The sequence below is a fragment of the Gadus macrocephalus genome, chromosome 12, assembly GCF_031168955.1.
Source record: "Gadus macrocephalus chromosome 12, ASM3116895v1".
Classification (NCBI taxonomy): Eukaryota; Metazoa; Chordata; class Actinopteri; order Gadiformes; family Gadidae; genus Gadus; species Gadus macrocephalus.
Genome location: NC_082393.1, coordinates 25,078,633 through 25,097,960, shown reverse-complemented (window position 1 = coordinate 25,097,960; position 19,328 = coordinate 25,078,633). Strand labels below are relative to the sequence as shown.

Sequence of the window (19,328 nt, the reverse complement as noted above, 5' to 3'; positions counted from 1 at the left end):
TGAGGTGTCCCTGAGCAAGACGCCTCACCCTCACTGCTCCTGACGAGCTGGCTGTCGCCTTGCATTGGTTGACTCAGCCCGTGTGTGAATGTGTGCATGAATGGGTGAGTGTCAGGCCATATTTGAAAGCGCTTTTGGATAAAAGCGCCGTATAAATGCAGTCCATTACACCTCGTCGCTGAAACCTGTGCTGTCATTCCTCGGGTGGTTCTGATTTCTGTCCGAGTTGACGGGCGGGTCTGTTTCTTGCAGATATCAATGGAATGTTCAACAATAGCAGTATTCCCTCGTCCTCCTCTGAGATGGCAGATTATACAACGTAAGTTCATCAAGGACCGTCATGTCACTGCCCCGTACTGGCCCACTTCCCCGCTCACATGTTGTATAATATAATGTAACGATGGATGATCATAGAATACCTTCGTTCTATTATATAATCTATTGGAGGATTCAATCTTATTTGGTTGAACAACATGTCAACACGTAGGGGCGAGTATTATTCTCATGATTCCCCCCCCCCCCCCCCCCCCCCCCCCCCCCCCCCCCCCACCACCACCACCACCACCACCACCACCACCACCACTGAACCCTCCCTGACAGGAAGTACCTGGTGATTGGCTCCCCGGAACAGCGGCAGACGTATAAGACGGACTTCAACGCGGAGTACAGCGAGTACCGGGGTCTGCACGCGCGGATAGAGGGCGTCACCCGGCAGTTCTCCGTCCTGGACACTGAGCTCAAGCAGCTCCCCCAAGGCACAGACAAGTACAAGGTGAGACCCCCCCCCCTCCCCACGGCACGCGGCCATGTTGGGAAGGGCAGCCTCTCCAACGCCTGTCATTATGGGTTATGATACTTTTAGAAAGTCTCGTTGAGATCTTGATCTGTTTTGCCAGAGAGGGTTGAAATAATCACATCTAGATGATCATCACAAACAGAACAATTATAGAGCCATGGATACACTATCACAGCGTTCACAGCCTATTAATTAATATTGCACGGACGTAAACTGTAGTGTTTTTATGGTGTTTCTGATGAAAGGGTAGTTGTTGATTTGGGTCTGAAGGTGACGTGGAGACTGATTGTTATTCATAAAAAGCAGGCAGGGCAGATGGCAGCTTGAAATGTTAATGAAGATCTAACCACATGATCATTCGATGGTTAATGCCCTTTCGTCTTCTCTTCAACAGACAATCCACGATCAGATACTTCAAGAGTATCGCAAAATAAAAAAGGTACGTACTTCCAGTGTTTTTCCAGTACTTACTTTGGTCTCATGAATCGTTTCACATGTATGAGTAGACCGTTTCTGACGCTTCATATACCTTTTCTTTCCTTTCTCTTCCAGACTAACCCAAACTATAGCCAAGAGAAGAATCGCTGTGAATATCTACACAACAAACTGGCACACATAAAGAAACTCATAGCCGAGTACGATCAACTGCACCCACAGAACTGGCACTAGCTAGGCGTTGCTTCCGTATTCTCAGTCAGAGGAAGGAAAACTCTGGATTGTGCTTTTGCTCTAAAAACAAATTGAAAAAAAAACGAAATAAAAAACCGATGAAAGATGCCATGAAGGGTGACTTCCCTTCATTGGGGCCAAAAGCACTAGTGATGAAAAAAGCAGATTCTATTTTTTTTCTTTCTCTCTCCCTCTTCCTCCCTTTTTATTTTTCCAGAGACGGGACGTTGGCTGTTGTCGGCCGCCGGCCCTCTGTCACTACACTGCTTCACAGAAATGACCCAGTGTGGCCTCTTGTTTTTATTTGGTTTCTCTTCTCCCGAGCTCTCCTTATCATGCACAGAGATCTTTCAGAGAGTAGACTGGGAGTGGTCCACAGTGACTCTAGGGAGATCTCCCAGTAGTCTCCCAGTGGTTGGGTCTCCAATTCTGGGGTATTTTGGTGGGGGAGGAGACGAAGTCTGCAGAACGCCAAATACTATCCTTTGAGAAGAGAAATACAAGAAGAATGAAATGGATGATATCAGTTTTCCCGCTTATACTGAAACGGACGGTGGTGAAGCTGAAATTATTTTTTGTATTTATTTTTTGACATGGGGTTAAGAGTCTGTTAGGATTTTACTGTACACTCCTCTCCATATCAGTGCTAAAAGCAGTATCTCTTTTGTTTTGTTTTGTCTTCAGATCTTGAAAGTCAGCCAGTATTTATTCAAAAGAGGCCTTGGCCATCCAGTTATCAATCTTGCTCACTTTTCCTTTTTATATAGAGGTACCGATAGACCTATTGATCTAACTGAAGAGAACGCTACTCGATGAACAAAGTCAGGCACAGGTTTCTGCTTGACTTTTCTTAAATTATGTGCAGATGTCTTAACAAGGGGAGCATGTTGTAAAAGTTGGGCTTTGAGAAGCTGTGAAGTACTGCCCCCCCACCCCTCCCCCCCTCCCCCCTCCCCTTCCCTTTTGACTAGCTGCAACGCTTGTCTATCAAATGGTCTTGGATATTCTTTCTTTTTTTTTTTGCTTCCCTCTTTTGGTCACTATAGCCCAATCCAATTTCTACCCCTTACCCCTCCCCCTTCCCTTACCCCTTAAAAACAAGGGGGAGGGGTAAAGGGAAGGGGTAAGGAGTAGAAATAGGATTGTGCCTTAGGCCCAATCCCATTTCTACCCCTTACCCCTTACCCTTACCCTTCAAAACAAGGGGAAGGGGTAAGGGGTAGAAATGGGATTGGGCCTAAGTCGTTGTGGCATTCGGTATTTAACACAGGATCACTTTAGAGTCAGGAGTAGATGGCTGTAGCGATCCAGTAATTCCAAACGGTCTGACCAGGGAGCTCACGGCCACCACTGCTGCTCAAATCATGCCCAAAACGATCCTCTAATTGTAAGTTAATGCAGAACTAAAGAGCTTTTCAACGTCTACAACTGGGGAAAGAGAAATGTTGTGGTTTCAAAGCAGAGATTCAAAATGTCATTCTAGGTTCCCACACCATCACGAGTCGGATGTATAAGATGCTGTTTACCGTGTGTACTTAAAGATCCCGTTTCTCCCCATTCTAATCACTAAAACGACTGTTAACATGAAGCCATCCTGCGTCCTCCCGGATGAGACCCGTACACTAGCCGTCTCTGCCTGCCTGGCTACCTGGGACCCGTACTAACGGCCTTGGGGAAACGCATATCGGATCAATATTGCCTTTCTGAACACGATAGTCACCAGAATGACGTGGAACCTTCTGATTCCGGATCAGTGGTCCTGTTTGAGAAACACTGTGACAGAATATCCTGTTTTCAAATCGAATTGGAATCTTTTTAACAGCTGTCACAAAAACATCTATGAATAAATGATGAACCCGAGACTTGGTTTTTGTCATCAGACGCGTTTATTAACTCGACCCTTTATGTCAATATGACAAATCAGCACTTTTCCTGCTAATATTGCTGTTACCTGGTTGTTTTTTGTCCAAACGTTAACTCTGTCCATGAGTGCATGCTTTATGAATGTGTTACAATGCCCAGTATTCATATCTTCACTTGAAACAACTGCCCAAGTGTAATGTTAAATCAACTAAAGGCCTATTCCAACTGACTCCGTATGTCTGACCAGCATGTATACCAAAGTGCTTATCAAGCTGGATTCAACTATAACGTTCTATCAAGACACTGGAAAAGGAATCCAATCCATTTCACAGTATTTATTTCCACTGTCATGTACAAATTCGTTTTTTTTGGGGGGGGGGGGTTCTTAACCCATTATTTTGATCTCAAATGTTGGGTGGGGCGGTAGTCCTTTGTATTTCGAATGAGGTCTGTATTGTGGGGTTCAGATATTTCAATCTAGATCCGACCACCTTTTTAAACTAAGCTTAACACTAAGGCCAATAGTCTAAGCTCTACCCCAACGATGCCGAGTAGTGCTGGGTTCACACTGGAACGGGAGCGGTGCGTGGAGGTTAGGAGTGGCGATGTCTGTGAACAGAAACTACAATCAGCCCCAGTATTGCAACCCTTCAAAAGGGCCTGTTTTTTTTCTTTTCTTTCCTACGGCTGTTTATTGTTTTGTCGTCTTCAATACCTTTTCTGATGCAATTGCTGTACTATGTCTGTTATGGTCAAAATGTATTTTGAATCAATTTTTCATCAGTCGATGGTAAACATTGTGCACCGATACAGAGCAATTGGTTTGACGATAATGAAATACCAGCACAGTAATACCATTGTATGAGTTGATTGTGCCAAATGACCAGTTGGTTAGGTTTATTTTTCTTTGATTCTATACATGCTGCTGTATACGCAAAGAGGGCTTTGGAGAGAAGTCGTCTGATATGTTGGCGCTACAACCCAAAGCACGTTTTTGGAAACCATAAGGGACTGGGACTGAAATTTATCTTTATTTCAATAAAAAATCTTTAAAATCCTCCTTTGTGAAATTCTAAAGCGGTTGTGGCTTGTCTTATTGTTCAGAGTTCCGATTACTGCTGTAATTGTTCTATTATGGCTGACATTATTTGAACGATTTTTATTCAATTCTACTGCCCAATATTGTTGAATAAAGTTATGCAAACAATGTGGTTCAACAAGTTTTATGTAACGATGACTGCTTGCTTATTCTATCCTATCCAAAAATGTCAAATATGTAACGTGCAAGAAGCCCTGGATGTGTGTCACGCAAGTGCGCATATTTCCAATGTATAATACAAGGGCTGTATTTCGATAAGGGGCCTGTAGATGTCGCTGTTGGCCTGACTAGTTCTCCTTGCTCTCATCCAAGTGCACTTTTTTTCCAGAGATGTTTATAAGGAAAAACCTAACTTGGCTGCAGGGTCTTTTTGCTAAACTGTTACTCCTAAAAGCTAGGTTACTATATATAATACACAAGCAAACTAAAGTAATGCTTGAGTATGTTCACTATGTTGAAATTAAATGTAGGATATACCATGGTTATTCTTGAAACAATGACTATTCTTTAAACCAGAGGAATATGTATATGAATATATTTTAGTTGCTTGCAAAGCCGCCGTAATGGGATCCAGAAAGTCTTTGGCACGGCAGCGTGACAGAAGATGGCCCAACGGGGTGATGGAGCAGAGAGGCTTGCAGCAACAACACACAAAAAAAAAAAGGTCCCAGAAATCCTCCACACGATGACTCTCTTCCAGCTGGCTCGGGGGAGCCTGTAGCCTTGGCGACCACCCCAATACTGGCCTCAGCTGTGCTCAGTACTGGAGTGATGTCAGTGGGTTCACTGTGGCGATCTACCATCTCCTTTCTCCCTTTTGGCCCTCCCCTTCAACATACACCGTCTCCTTCTGGATCCTCCTATGGCGGACATCGATGGTTCTGGGACATTTCACAGAGCTGAAAAAGGCTATAAAAAAATAAGCATGCATGTATATGAATGCATACATATATGCCTTTGTTTAAAAAATGCCTGTAGGTTCTAGAAACATGGTGGAGGATTATGTAGGTAAACAATGCATTGATTGTTTGCACATTAATTATATATTTCATCACACACATCTCAAACAATTCAGTACAATAATAAAGACAAGTAAAACAATGATTCAGCTACAATATACATTTTATTACTTTCAAATACAAAAAGGACCTTTCAGCTGAACAAAACCATCTCTCAGCCAAGAACTTTAACGTTTGTTTGGTCTTATCTGAGTTCCCCAGTGACGTATGAGCGCCCCCTCAGGCCCCGCCCCCTTGCCATATTATTCATGCCGGGCAAGATGGCGGCGATACGGCCGAGGTATTATTGCCAGTGGATATGAACAGGCATTTTGATCATAGTATAAAACGGAATAAGAGATATTCATGGTTACGAATAGAACAGTATAGCATTGCTGTAACGCCGGCGTCTATACTAGTTTGGATTTCTGCTTTTCTAGGTGTTTTTTAACCAGAATGTTCAGGTTGTAGCTCGCTCCGACCGAGCAGCTAGCTCACCGAGGCTAGTCCGGCAGCTAGCTACCATCACAGAGAAAGCGGAGAATGGGAGAAAAGCTGGAACTCAAACTCAAGTCGCCGGTCGGAGCCGAAGCCGCTGGCTACCCTTGGCCGTTACCAGTATACGTAAGTATACAAATGGTCACATAATAAGGATTATTCTTTATTTGGGCTTTGCCGTCTCTTTTGTTAGCTAGCCCTTGCTCCTAGCCGTGGCTAGCCCCAGACCTACATGCTTGAAGTCAACCAGTTCATGCTGGAAGTCCACCAGTTCATGAGGGCTGAGGCGGTGACAGACAGACAGACGGGGCATCCAAGGTGACATGGCGCGGCGACAATGATCGATCCAGACGTGTGTTCGGCTGTACGTGCCCTTTTACCCGGGCTCTGTGTCTTATTTCGATGCCATTATGAGGCTTTGTGCAGCTCAATGTAAACACACGACCCTTTGGTCACTTGGATGTGCGATGTTTGTATAAGGAAGTCGGGTTAGAGACGGAGCGGTGCACTGTTGCCCACTACGTGAGGTCATTTGTGATAACGATTCACGACTGTTGATCATGACTTGCCAGAGTAGATCGAATCGAGCTAGGGTTCTGTGTTATGAAGCGTTATAACCATCGGTCTGTCAGGGATCGCTGGATGCACGACGTCTCACACTTCAAGCTCCCGAATAGACCTTTCACGTTACTTTGCATGTTTTTCCAATTGACAACTTTATCCCTGTGACCAGTAAAGAAACGTATTCAAATGAAATTGGAGAGAGCCACTGTAACATGAATGCATACAATTGGGCGTGTACATGTTAAAGGGGTAATGAAAGAGAAACTGAAAAAGGCTTCTTTACATCTCTTCTGAAGAGCATTCAGTATGATGCAATCACCCACTATAGCTTTTAACGTGGCTTATTGATTTCCTCCTAGTCATGTTTGCTTCCTATAAGTCAGCAAAACAGTCTCTTCAGCATCTTACAGGGACACAAGCACACACAACACACACGTCAGAAATAGGCTTTATTGGTTTAACTGATACAAATTTCCTCGGGACCAACCGTCAAGGAATCTGAAGCATCTGTGGTGTTCAGCAACACAGCCTGTAACGTCCATCTCTCGTGTCTTCAAATGGAAAGCATGCCCAGAGTAGACTCTATATCCTCTCTCTCTGTCCTCCATGTGTTCAACCATTTATAGGGATATTGGAATGGGGCCATATAGGAAGAGCGCATTGCATTATAGTACATCGCATTGCTGCATATATTTAACGTCCGCCCAGTGTGTGTGTGTGTTTTGTGTTGTCTGTGGCTTTCGGTCATGAATTGTATTATTCACTGCCCGTTTTCAGTGCTCTCCCACCGTTAAAGCGCACACTAGCTGATTCCACTTGGTGTAGATTCCATTATTCTCCACTCCTACAGAGCTAACAGATTGGGTATCTCCTCGCCCACTGCGTGCACTCTAACTCTACTCTGTCCTGTCCCACATGATGCTGTAGCGGGCTCCCAACCGTGCTGCCAAGCAACGTTATTCACATGTTCTGCTCACCTCGTTACTGAATCGTGCACTTCTCCCTCCCTGCACTGTGCATTTGAAATATGTCTAAATGCTTCCCCACGAGACACCCTCTCTCCTTGTCTCGTGCGGTTTGTACTAAGCGTTGTCTGGGTGTGGGTAATTGCGATGGCATGTGGGTCTTAAACAGATTCGTTTTATAGAACTCCTTGGATCCGGTGTGGAATGTGTGACGCTTACCTGCCATGTCTGGGACCCCTATCCTTTACAGCACGGTAAATACTGTAGTTTACACTACTGTAGTTAACCCGCGTCGGATACAGCGGAGATGCGGGAGCATTCATTTGGTCCAGCTCAACATCATTAGGAGCAGGGTTGAGACCAGGTTTGAACAGTGTGTAGTAGATATCTGCAGCAGTGTAGTATAGTTATTATATACACACATTTGTACTTTTTTTAAATTGTTCATTTCTTTCGGTCCCCTTGCACTGTATTATCAGATAGACACGAGTCAAACAGAAGCTAAACAGGCACCCTTACATTAACATTTAGGGCACTTAAAGGGGTAGTTCGGAATTTTGGACATAGGGCCTGATTCCCAAGTGTGCATTGGTATTCTATATCACTGGAGACAGTTTTCAACACATTTCATTCAGTCCTTCTAGTTGCAGAGTTCGCTCGTGCTAGGCTAGCGCACGGCAACGGGCAATGCTAGCCTGCTATTAAAAACAGTCTTACCCACTCCACAGTACACCCGAGGTAAATCAATTATAACGCCAGACTATAGATTTAAATGTCTGTGTTGATAGAATAATGTTAGAAATAAAACTAACCTTGCATCGCATGAATCATCGAGGGACTACTTTCTCAGCAGAAGCAGAATTTTACTATGCGCTGGTTAGGTTTGTAACCGAATCACGACAGAAGAACGTAAACAGAGAAGCGTGGGACAGAAGCGCAATTGAACGACTAGGCAACATGATGGTTCAGTGTGCTTTTAGAAATTGTAGAAATAAACGGTACAGATGGGCACCACAAAGTTTCCACCAATTTCCAGTGCGAGATCCAGAAAGGACTCAACTGTGGCTTGTTGCTGCTGGCTTGGACATCAAAACACCGGCTCGTACATGTACGATTCGTTGGATACAACAAATTCCTCATAATCGTCTTCAAAAGCAGATGCATCGCTAACTCCTCCAAACGTGGGCATATCTTGTTAATTGAATACGCTTATAGAATTCCTTCGTTCACTGTAGGCTACTCTGCGTTTGTAGCAATGACAGCGGCAGGTAACCTAGGTATCAGTCCGCCGCTGCCGTAGCCTACGTACAGGAATATAAACACTGCTGCTGAGACCCCGCAATTCCCTCAAAATGCAATGCAATGCAAGGTTGGTTTTATTTCTAACATTATTCTATAAACAGACATTTAGATTTATAGTCTGTCGTTATAATTTATTTACCTCGGGTGTACTGTGGAGTGGGTAAGACTGTTTTTAATAGCAGGCTAGCATTGCCCGTTGACGTGCGCTAGCCTAGCACGAGCGAACTCTGCAACTAGAAGGACTGTATGAAATGTGTTAAACTGTCTCCAGTGATATAGAATACCAATGCTCACTTGGGAATCAGGCCTATGTCCAAAATTCCGAACTACCCCTTTAACAAACCCTTATCCAAAGCGTCTTACTATAAGACAATTTGTCAGAAGAAAGAGAAGCCCTGTCTGCTGTCGGTACAGTAAGGATGTTCATAGAAACATGTGCCAAGCACTAACGATTGTTAGGTTAACCCAGTACGCATCAAAGATAGCTATTTTTAAGTCTCATGACGTTCAAAATACAATAAGGGCTTAAGGGGGGGGGGGGGGGGGAACCAATGACTGCTAGTCATTGGGTCTGTCGCCAGAGTGAGCATAGTAGTATTAGTAATACCAGTGGTATTCACTTCTTAGAGGGCTCATTCTTTAGATGTTTATCTTCCTCTCACCTCAGCGTCGTGCTCTGTCTCTCCCCTTCAGTTCGCTCTCCTGGATCTCTCTCGTGCTCTGGGTCTCTCTGGCTCGTGCTCAGGCTGCCTCTGTGTCTCCAGACAGGGTTTATTTTTAGCCACAGCCCGGTCCAGGTGTTGCTGTGTGACTCCAGTCCTTTGTGTGAAAAGCAGCAACCTTTTCTCCCAGCCACGCTCGACGCAGGCATACACACACTCGGCGTTGATACAGAACAACATCCCCTCCACCCTCCCCTCAAGGCAGGTGGTGTATGTGAATGTTTACATGGACTATCTCGTGATGTCATCGGGAAGTTGTGATTGTGATCGCGGCTCGCCGAGCACCATATGAACCGCTACAACCCGATCCCTGCGAGTGTCTTGTTCAGTGTAAACAGGGCTACATCGGAAACCTCTGTAGCCAAAGATCTCCGGATCCGCCGGAGCCTGCTCGACAGCTTGTCTCGTGTTGACTTGACAGTAGGGGCTGTGCCGTGGCTCGTGTGCACATGGCGACGCTGGGGCGGGAGTTAGTGCAGTAGTAGTAGTAGTAGTAGCGGCCTGCCTGCAGCATTGCGCGGGAAAAACAGGTTTGTAGGCCGGGAGCCGTTGGCTGAAGGGGAGCATGCCAGGCCGCAGAACACTGTGGCTGCTGTACTCCCTGATGGGCTCGCTCTCCTTCCCTCTTAGGCTCTCTCCCTCTCTGCCCTTTGGTTTCCCCCGTGTGTGTGTGTGTGTGTGTGTGTGTGTGTGTGTGTGTGTGTGTGTGTGTGTGTGTGTGTGTGTGTGTGTGTGTGTGTGTGTGTGTGTGTGTGTGTGTGTGTGTGTGTGTGTGTGTGTGTGTGTGTGTGTGGCCTGAGTTGTTGTAGCAGTAGCGGGGAATATGTCACAGGAAGCCTGGTTGTCGCGGCGGCGAGCTGTTGGCTTACGGCCGGGGTGTCCGACCACATGACAATTGCTGGGCTGCTGCAGGATTTCCATGTCTCCCGCCCCGACCTCTCCTAATCGCTTCCTTCTCTGTTCCTCTCCCCGGTTTCTCCCCCCCGTCTCTCCTCCCTCTGCTGTCGCCCGCCCCGCTTCACCGTCGCTACATCTGCACTTTCTCTCTGTCCTCCTGTTGTTCACCCCTCCCAGCCCAATCATCTACTTTCCTTTTCCTTCTCCCTCTTCCATTGCCTGCCGTTCCTGGAGCGAGAGGCCATTGCTGGCAGTTTATCAGGAGCAGGGAGAGTGAAAAGTGGGTCAGTGGGTCGAGTCAGGCAACCGCCTCAGACTGGCTCTGGGCGGAGACCGGTGTCCTATTACCGCCAGGCAGCTGTTGCGACACGGCACGCTCCGGCTCAAAAACCTAAACTATATATAACTCCGCTGTTGTAGACGGAGGCCGCTAAAAATAAAACCCAAAGGTGTAGGGTGTGTTTGTGTGTCTTCCCCTTTAGAACGCAGTGCCTCAGCATCCTCTCTCCCCAGGTACATTGCTGCAGGTCGTTCTGAGCGAGGAGGGGGGAAAGGGGGGCGCCTTGTGTGTGCTTTTTGTCAACGCTGAGACAATGCAGCTTGTAACGACCCGGGCTCTGTCATTGCGACAGGCGTTAACGCTTCTTGGATGGTGACACGACGCCGGGGGGTCTCTGGGGGTCTCTGGTGGTGTCGGGAGAGAGTGTAAACTGATCGGACGGGCAGGTAGAGAGGGCGTTGCAGTGGAGCGAGGTCGTTTTTAAGGAATGACGAACCGGCATGAGCTCGTGCACCGACATGAACCGTAGCCTGCGTGGGAAAGCCATACGGCTGCTAGGCAACCAAAACAAACGGAACGGTCAACTTTATGGAGTACATGTGGATGGAAACAAGCCATTTTCACAAAACATACTTTACGTTGAACCGTGGTGACAAAAGACATGGCAAATCGTAGGTCAATCAGACCCGCATGGAAGAGGTCAATACTGTGCAGTGCACAACTAGATACATGGAGTTCAGTGCTTGCTGAACCGCCCAGGAAGTCTTATCTGCAGGGGGGGGGTCATATCTGCACTAGCCATGCTACAGGCTGTAAGACATGCACAAGAAGAGGACACCGTGGCTGCAGCATTTGGGATTAGTAATCTCTGAGGCTGACCTCATGCCAGGGTTACCTCGGAGAACAGCTGGCTCAGTTTGATAGGCGTCAGCCGTCATGACGGCTGACACCTAAAGTAAACCGATCGAAACCTAGAACAGAATCTAAACTTGCTCAACGCCAACGTTCACACTGTCTTACATTTAGGCTGGTTGGTTTGTTTGGTTGTGAATTACAATGGCTTTTGTGTGTAGTGCAGCAATCTGGTTGTGTTCTCCTCGGCGACACCTTGGCGTTCGGTGAGAAATCTCCCTTTTCATGCAAACTGTCGACACTGACACCCTGTTTGTAACATTCATGTCATTGCAAATACAAGGGCTTTCATCAGCGGATCATTGGCTCATCGCCCTGGTGCTACCTCATCCAGCGTAGTGACTCAACAGATGAAAATGTTTGAGATCCCGCTTTTTTTGGAATATTTTTACTCTGGAGAATAAAAGCATTTTTTTTGGAAACTGGAATCAATGTTTTTCTTTTCCAGTGTGCACTTCCACGTTAATGAATGACAATTAGGGGCAGCTCTTATCTCAAATCGAGTCAAATAATCAATGATCCCCATCACGGTTGTCCACTTTGAACTTGATTGTGGTCCACATTGATTCTGTCAGACTTCCTCACTTACCCCTCGTTGTACTCTCACTAACGAGTCCCCTCTCTCGACCTCATGCTGTTAGCCAACCTTTGATTATTTTTTTCTACCCTCATTCACTCTGATACTGCCTGGCTCCAGTCCCTCTTTAGATGCTGGCTTCTTCTTCATTATTATTTCTATCCTTCACATTGCATTTACGTTCCTCCCTTGACATGATCTTCCTACGTGTCTCGTTAAACTAGAGAACACGAGAAAACCTGCTACTTTTGTAACGCTCTCTCTCTCTCTCTGTCTTTCTCTCTCGGTCTCTCTAGGATAAACACCATGACGCCGCCCATGAAATCATCGAGACCATCCGGTACGTAGTCCCCCGTCACATCCGAGCCACTCGGACTATTGTAACCCCTGGTTACATGAACGGCCATACTGCAGTAACGCGGTCCCGATCTCTAATCTGACGTCCATGTTGTGTTTTGGCCTCATTCCTAGATGGGTGTGTGAGGAGATTCCAGACCTCAAACTGGCGATGGAAAACTATGTACTCATCGACTACGACACAAAGTGGTGAGCACATCAAAGCACAGACGATCATAAGTGGCTGACCAACCTTGACGTGTTCGTTGTCACTCTTAACTTTCTTTTTATTATTGTGGTTTGTTCTCTAGTACCTCCTATACTTCAAGCAATGCCAGTTTTCAACGTCCTTATTGTCTGTTTATGATAGTCCTATAATGCTGCAGTCACACCAAATGAAAAGGCGTGGCATGAATCCATAGACATGACCTGGTTCACATGGATTTCGTGCTGTTCTACCTAGTTTACCTGATGTCGCTCTCGCGCGAGAGATTTCACGCTCTAGCAAGAAAGTTTGCGGGTATCGTGAGCAACCTCGCCACAGTAACGCCAGTAGAATATTCGCTTCCCTTTTGTTGTAAATATAATGATATGAGTGTGTTGCTTTTGTTTTGATCCAACCATTTAAAAGGGGTCTTCTTTGTACGCATACATCGTAAACTGTCTCCTGATCTTGTCTTTGTTGTCCCATAGCTTTGAAAGCATGCAGAGACTTTGCGATAAGTACAACAGAGCCATCGACGGCATTCACCAACTGGTAGGTCCACAGCACACAGTTTATGTCTCTACTCATGCCGGCTTCTGAACCCTCTTTTTGTCATCAAGTTGGCCTATTAATTCTTCTTTGATTATTAATGGCGTGAAATCTACAGTTTCGGACTGTAAACGCAAACATCTGTTGACGTGTTCTTGTTGTTGGACCTGAATCCTTCGACCTGGCCGTGTATCATAAGCACTCTGCCTCACCGGTCGGCGCTCTGCCCCACAGTGGAAGGGGACGGCCAACATGAAGCTGAACAAGAGGCCGTCCAACGGGCTGCTGAGGCACATCCTGCAGCAGGTGTACAACCACTCGGTCACGGACCCCGAGAAGCTCAACAACTACGAGCCCTTCTCGCCCGAGGTGTACGGCGAGACCTCCTTCGACCTGGTGGCGCAGATCATCGGCGAGATGGAGATGATGGAGGACGACACCTTCGTGGACCTCGGCAGCGGTCAGTGCACTCCACCCTAACCCTATCCTCTGCGGGGTTTGGACGTACCGAACGGGCCACAGGGTTGTGACTGTACTAATTGTCCCCTGTCCAGCAGGGTAGCCAATGCACGGGCTGTGGTGGAACTTAGACTCTGATCAGCTTAAGTCATAAACGAGCTCCTTGGCCGTATAAAACCGACCCTCCCGCGTCAGTTTATTTGTCCTTAGCGTGTACTTGATGACATCGAATAAACCTGGCTGCCAGGCGACCGCCGACGACCGTCACTGGTGTAAAAGCGAGTGGGCGACTGGGTCGGACGCCTTTTGTGCTCACCGTGTTGTGTGTCCCGAGAGAGCCGCCTGTAAACCTGTCTTCCGCTGCCGGCGTCCCCAGGTGTCGGCCAGGTGGTGCTGCAAGTGGCGGCAGCAACCAACTGTAAGCACTACTTCGGGGTGGAGAAGGCAGACATCCCCGCCACATACGCAGAGGTAAGGCCGTCAGTCCGGCGTGAGTCTAAATTGACCAGGGACACAGACCTGACACTGACACGGTCAGCTCTGTTCAAACCATAACCTGATGGCTGATAAACCAATCGGACGGATGCCTTTCCCACTGAAAAGGGTCTGAGATTGATTAACTGTTGCACACGCACGCACACACGCACGCACACACTCATGCACGCACACATGAGAGGATTCAACAGTAGAGAGCAAAGCTGTGAATGAGCGTGTGGATTAGGATCAGCTGGCCTGAATGGAGTCATTGATGGTGTCTGTTCCCTCTAGTCCATGGATAAAGAGTTCAAGAAGTGGATGAAGTGGTACGGGAAAAAGCACGGCGAATACACGGTGAGTCGCTGCTTCACATCACCCCAGGCCCCAACCCGGTCATATCTCTTCATAATTAGTGTTTCACATCACCCCAGGCCCCAACCCCGTAGCATCTCTTCATCATGGGTATTGCAGTGCGGGCCATCCCTTAGACCCTCTTGGGTTGCTTGTGAGGCTCAATGTCCTTTTTATCGTTTTTCAGCTTGAAAGGGGGGATTTTCTCTCTGAAGAATGGAAGGAAAGGATTGCCAACACCAGGTAGAGTACCGAAACACCGTCGTACCAACCGGCCTGAAAACACTGGTATCATATGATCCGCGCAAGCGAGTTCCTACTTGTTAGCTGTACACTGACGTGGTTCTCTCTCCCTGCAGTGTTATATTCGTGAATAACTTTGCCTTCGGTCCGGAGGTCGACCACCAGCTGAAGGAGCGTTTTGCCAACATGAAGGAAGGTCGGTACCACGACGTCACCGTCTCGGTTGGGTCCAGCCGCTGTAACCATTCACTTGTCTCTTCTTCTTGAGTTCATGGGAGGGAAGAGGTATCAAACGTGGCAGAGTCCGAACTCCATGACCCTATAACCTTTTCATGTCTGCCAATCGTTTGACCGGATACTTCGGAAGAGCTCCCATGTCGGTAGCAGGTGCTTGACCTGTCACTCAATCAACCTCACGGCCTCATAGAATTAATTGAATCAATGTGCTTAGTTTTGTAAATATCTGTGTGTAAAATCTCCACAACGTGTTTTTTCATTTGTCTTCTCAGGTGGAAAAATTGTATCCTCAAAACCGTTTGCACCTCTAAATTTTAGAATAAACAGTCGAAACTTGAGCGGTAAGTGTCTCCCTCTTGATGATGATGATTTAAAGAACAACCCTCGGTCATACCCGGACCAGACTGGACCCGTTTCAACGGACTACCTCTCCTCCTCCAGATATCGGCACAATAATGCGGGTCGTCGAGCTGTCTCCTCTCCGGGGATCGGTGTCCTGGACAGGGAAACCGGTCTCCTACTACCTGCACACCATAGACCGAACCATAGTGAGTAGAACACCCGCACACCATAGACTACACCATAGTGAGTAGAACACCTGCAGGCCATAGACTACACCATAGTGAGTAACCTGGTTTATATTTAATACTACCCATTGTGCACACAGAATGCGTTCCTCTAGACACTGTTGACCACAGCTTTCTAAAAGGCTTAGTTTTGGAGTGCACTCGGGAGCAATCAGCTGAAACATCTCCAGGCAGCCATTTGGCCACCCTAAGTAGCCAGAACTAGTCTGTTTCTGCAGCAGCTGTTCTCCCGATACAACAGTCGCATCTGATTCAAACCCACACATTGGGCCTGTAGCGAGGAATCAGGAAGGACAGCGTTGGGACGAACTGAAAGCGGGCGCAGGCAGAGTAGGCGACTTGGCCAGGGACGCCTTTTCGTTAGCAGAACAGAACCACCGAGACGAGTGCCGTTTGCTTTCGGCCGCGTCACTCGGTCGGTGCCTCGGAAGCTCCATCTGTCTCCATGGTGCGCTGCCTGCAATCTCCATGGGGTTGGCAGCCTGCTAAATGCTTAAATGCATCCGCTGCTTCCCGGCCCGTGTCATGCCGAGCATGATGGACGGAGATGAAGCACGACGTGGTGGTCGTCTGTTAGTTCTCATTTTTTGATTGATGCTTTAAGCAACTAGTTGTAGGCTGATCATGCATCAGTCACGCGCTGTCGGTTTATTCATTATTTGTGGAACAAATGACTTTTTGAATAGTAATGGGGTTGATTCTGGAAGAGTTAATTGCGTCTGTGGGGTAGCCTGACATTTACAAGGAAAATCAAACGTTTCCTTGTTGTAAATGTCTCCTGTCGAAAAGGCAATTTTTCCCAGCACGCCCTTTGTCTCCTCCACTTTGCAGCCCTGATGAATTATTTAGCGGCATCAGGCAAATTACAGGCTTTTAGTTGGTCATCAGGCCTGTTAATGTAGCGGTGTTGCTGTGGAAGATGTATTTCAACGCGAGACCACCAACTGCCCAGTGGAACTAACTGCTGCCTCTTTGACTGTACGCCAAACCACCGCAGTCGTCTAAAACATTGTTGTCTTTGTGTTTCACAGCTTGAAAACTATTTTTCTAGCCTGAAAAATCCTAAACTCAGGGTAAGTCCCATTGCTTCTATTCATGCACTGAAGCACAACATGTCACCAGAACTCCCTTGGGGGGGGGGGAGAGTTCTCCCTTCAGAGGGTGTTCAGGACCCCGGGGACCGGCCTTTGACGGCATCGCTCCGCGTGTGTTTCAGGAGGAGCAGGAGATTGTGCGGCGGCGGCAGCAGAAGGACACCAAGGACAGCAAGAGCAACAGCACTACACCCACCAAGCCCAAAGAGCCGACCAAGGTACGGACAGAGCAGCATCCCCCGGTAGAACCCCCCCCCCCCCCCCCCCCGCGCCCAAGAACACGGACAAACATCCACAACAATATGCCTTTGTTGGGGCCGAAATCGTGTGTGCTGTCCGATTAAAATAATTTGTTTTAAAATTAGCAAAACATAAGCCGATATGTAATGCGTCCTCTATTGCGTTATCGCTGAAGTACAGTTCTAGAGCGGGGTTTCCCTTGAAGGCCGTGTAGCTTACGCTCACCGCGATTAACCGCGGCACTGAAGGCCCACGCGCGGCTCGGCCGTCAGAGCGGCTCTCCTGCCGTACGGTTGCTTCGGACGGCAGTTTATGAACCCTGCTCGCTCGCCGGAGCCGCAAAAAGGGTAGGCGGCAGCACATCGTAAACGGCATGAGAGCCGCGCGCGAGGGACGTGATTACGCCGCGACTGTTTCACGCCAGCTCACACGCGGCTACTCGAGACGAGGCTCAAGGCAGGCTGTGCGCCGTTTCCCTGGCGCCTTGAAGACGCAATTTTTACCACTTCAACTAGCTTCTACCTTTTTTATTTTTTTTTTTTTCAATGACCCGGTAGTAAACGCTGATCCATAGTGATTTTCAATCAAGTCGCACCCTATAATTGATCTATTCGGAAAAATCGAAAATGCTGGCCAGCTTGTACTTGTAAGACTCATACTATTGACAGTCCCTAATCCCTTCCCGCTGACGTCACCCGGCCAGCCGAGCTATACTGGTTCGCCCCAGCCAGTGCAAAACCATTTTTGTGAATTCCGCAAGCCGGGAGTGTCCCTGATCTTAGACATTGCGACTTTAACTCCAACCAGATGGTGCGAGTTCCCCCAACCCTGAACCGGTCGGTGCATCGCCCTGCCTCACCTTACCTGTATGCTGACTGCCAACTTGTTTTGCATGCACACATACGCACACACACTCACACTCATGCTCACACACACTTACACACTCACGCTCACACACACTAACATGCAAACACTCACACGCACGCACTCGCATCCGCATCACACACACACACACGCGCGCTCACACTCAAACACTCCCACGCACAAACAAACGCCAACATCCCTACTCGCGCACAAACACTCACCAACAAACAAAACCCACGCACACTCACGCAACCACACAAACGCTCACACACACACACACACACACGTGTTCGACTAGGTGCTACAGCAGGATTCCTGCGGTGAGGAGGAGGAGCCTAGCCCTGTGGCGCAGAAGGCGTCGCCCAAGCCGCGGCGGGCCCGGCTGCTCTCCAAGGGCCGCAAGCTGAACAACAAGAAGCGCGGGCGGCCCAAGAAGGCGGCGGCGGCGGCGGCGGTGGTGGTGGTGGCGGCGGCGGCGGCGGTGGAGCGCAAGAACAACAAAAAGGGCCAGAGCGCACTGGACCTGCTGCACGCCAAGACCCTCTCCGCGGCACCCCCTCAGGGTCGGCACCACACACACACACACACAAACGCACACGCACAGACACACACACACACACACACACACGCACACGGCCAAACACTCGGCCTTGCTTTCCAATGTAATTACTTTCCCATGGTCGTCTCCTTACTGGCGTCGCCCACCTGTTCTACACCCTGACTTCACATCTCCACACACAGGTGTTGGGCTCATTGCAGCGGGTGTGATGTTGCTGCCTTTATTTGAACATGTGTTTTGTGTGTGTGTTTGTGTGTGTGTGTGCGTTGTTGTGTCTCCAGATGCGTACCGGTCTCCTCAGACTCCCTACTACCAGCTACCTCCCAAGGTGCAGCACTACGCCTCTAGCCAGCTGCTAATGAGCCCCACTCCTCCAGGCCTGCAGCATCTACTGGGTTAGCGCTCACTCTCTACCCCCCCCCCCCCCCCCCCCCCCCAACCAATACCCCACCAACACCCGGACACCACACCGCTTTACTATGTTTAGACGTCTACTGCGAACCCAAACAGTCAACAGAAGCTTGTCTCAGTGACGTGATATTAGAATGGGTTCTCATGTTTGTCTGTTGGATTGTCTTTTTGGGTTGCAGCCCTTTTTAAATCGTCAATGTTTACCCTTTAGATTTGAAGCCTATTGTATTTTCTTCTTCATTGAAGTTTTGAAAGTCGACTGCCGCTTTGATCTCTGCCCGTCCCACTGCATCATAACGCCGTCTCCCGGTGGGGGACTGGTCTGTACCGTCCTCCTCCTCCTCCTCCTCCTCCTCCTCCTCCTCCTGATGCGTTTGTCTCCGTCTCCTCAGACAACATCAAGGTCCAGTACCTGCAGTTCATGGGCTACATGAAGACGCCGCAGTACCGGTCCAACCTGCAGCAGCTGCTGGAGCAGGAGAAGGTGAAGGGTTCGGGTCCCACCGCCTCTGGCCTGACCTCGGCCGCCTCACGGGCTGATTCATAATCAGCCCGTGAGGCGGCCACATTGGAG

General features: G+C 48.2%; 2 protein-coding genes across 3 annotated transcripts in view; both read left to right on the top strand.

The window, feature by feature from the left end:
* ell (elongation factor RNA polymerase II) overlaps positions 1-4,405 on the top strand; it is a 29,822-nt gene extending 25,417 nt beyond the window's left edge. Inside the window, exons 9-12 of the mRNA XM_060066301.1 lie at positions 237-319; positions 601-772; positions 1,191-1,235; positions 1,349-4,405. Of these exons, the coding sequence (XP_059922284.1) occupies positions 237-319; positions 601-772; positions 1,191-1,235; positions 1,349-1,465 (417 nt within the window). The 3' untranslated portion in view covers positions 1,466-4,405. The remainder of the gene's footprint in view (positions 1-236; positions 320-600; positions 773-1,190; positions 1,236-1,348) is intronic.
* Positions 4,406-5,680: 1,275 nt separating this feature from the next.
* dot1l (DOT1-like histone H3K79 methyltransferase) overlaps positions 5,681-19,328 on the top strand; it is a 31,871-nt gene continuing 18,223 nt past the window's right edge. For both annotated transcript variants that reach the window (XM_060067384.1, XM_060067385.1), the window contains exons 1-16: positions 5,681-6,049; positions 12,439-12,482; positions 12,614-12,688; positions 13,172-13,235; positions 13,467-13,692; positions 14,068-14,162; positions 14,460-14,522; positions 14,707-14,762; positions 14,879-14,958; positions 15,272-15,340; positions 15,441-15,547; positions 16,618-16,659; positions 16,803-16,898; positions 18,083-18,347; positions 18,625-18,738; positions 19,147-19,238. In XM_060067384.1, the coding sequence (XP_059923367.1) occupies positions 5,969-6,049; positions 12,439-12,482; positions 12,614-12,688; positions 13,172-13,235; positions 13,467-13,692; positions 14,068-14,162; positions 14,460-14,522; positions 14,707-14,762; positions 14,879-14,958; positions 15,272-15,340; positions 15,441-15,547; positions 16,618-16,659; positions 16,803-16,898; positions 18,083-18,347; positions 18,625-18,738; positions 19,147-19,238 (1,569 nt within the window). In that variant the 5' untranslated portion in view covers positions 5,681-5,968. The remainder of the gene's footprint in view (positions 6,050-12,438; positions 12,483-12,613; positions 12,689-13,171; positions 13,236-13,466; positions 13,693-14,067; positions 14,163-14,459; positions 14,523-14,706; positions 14,763-14,878; positions 14,959-15,271; positions 15,341-15,440; positions 15,548-16,617; positions 16,660-16,802; positions 16,899-18,082; positions 18,348-18,624; positions 18,739-19,146; positions 19,239-19,328) is intronic.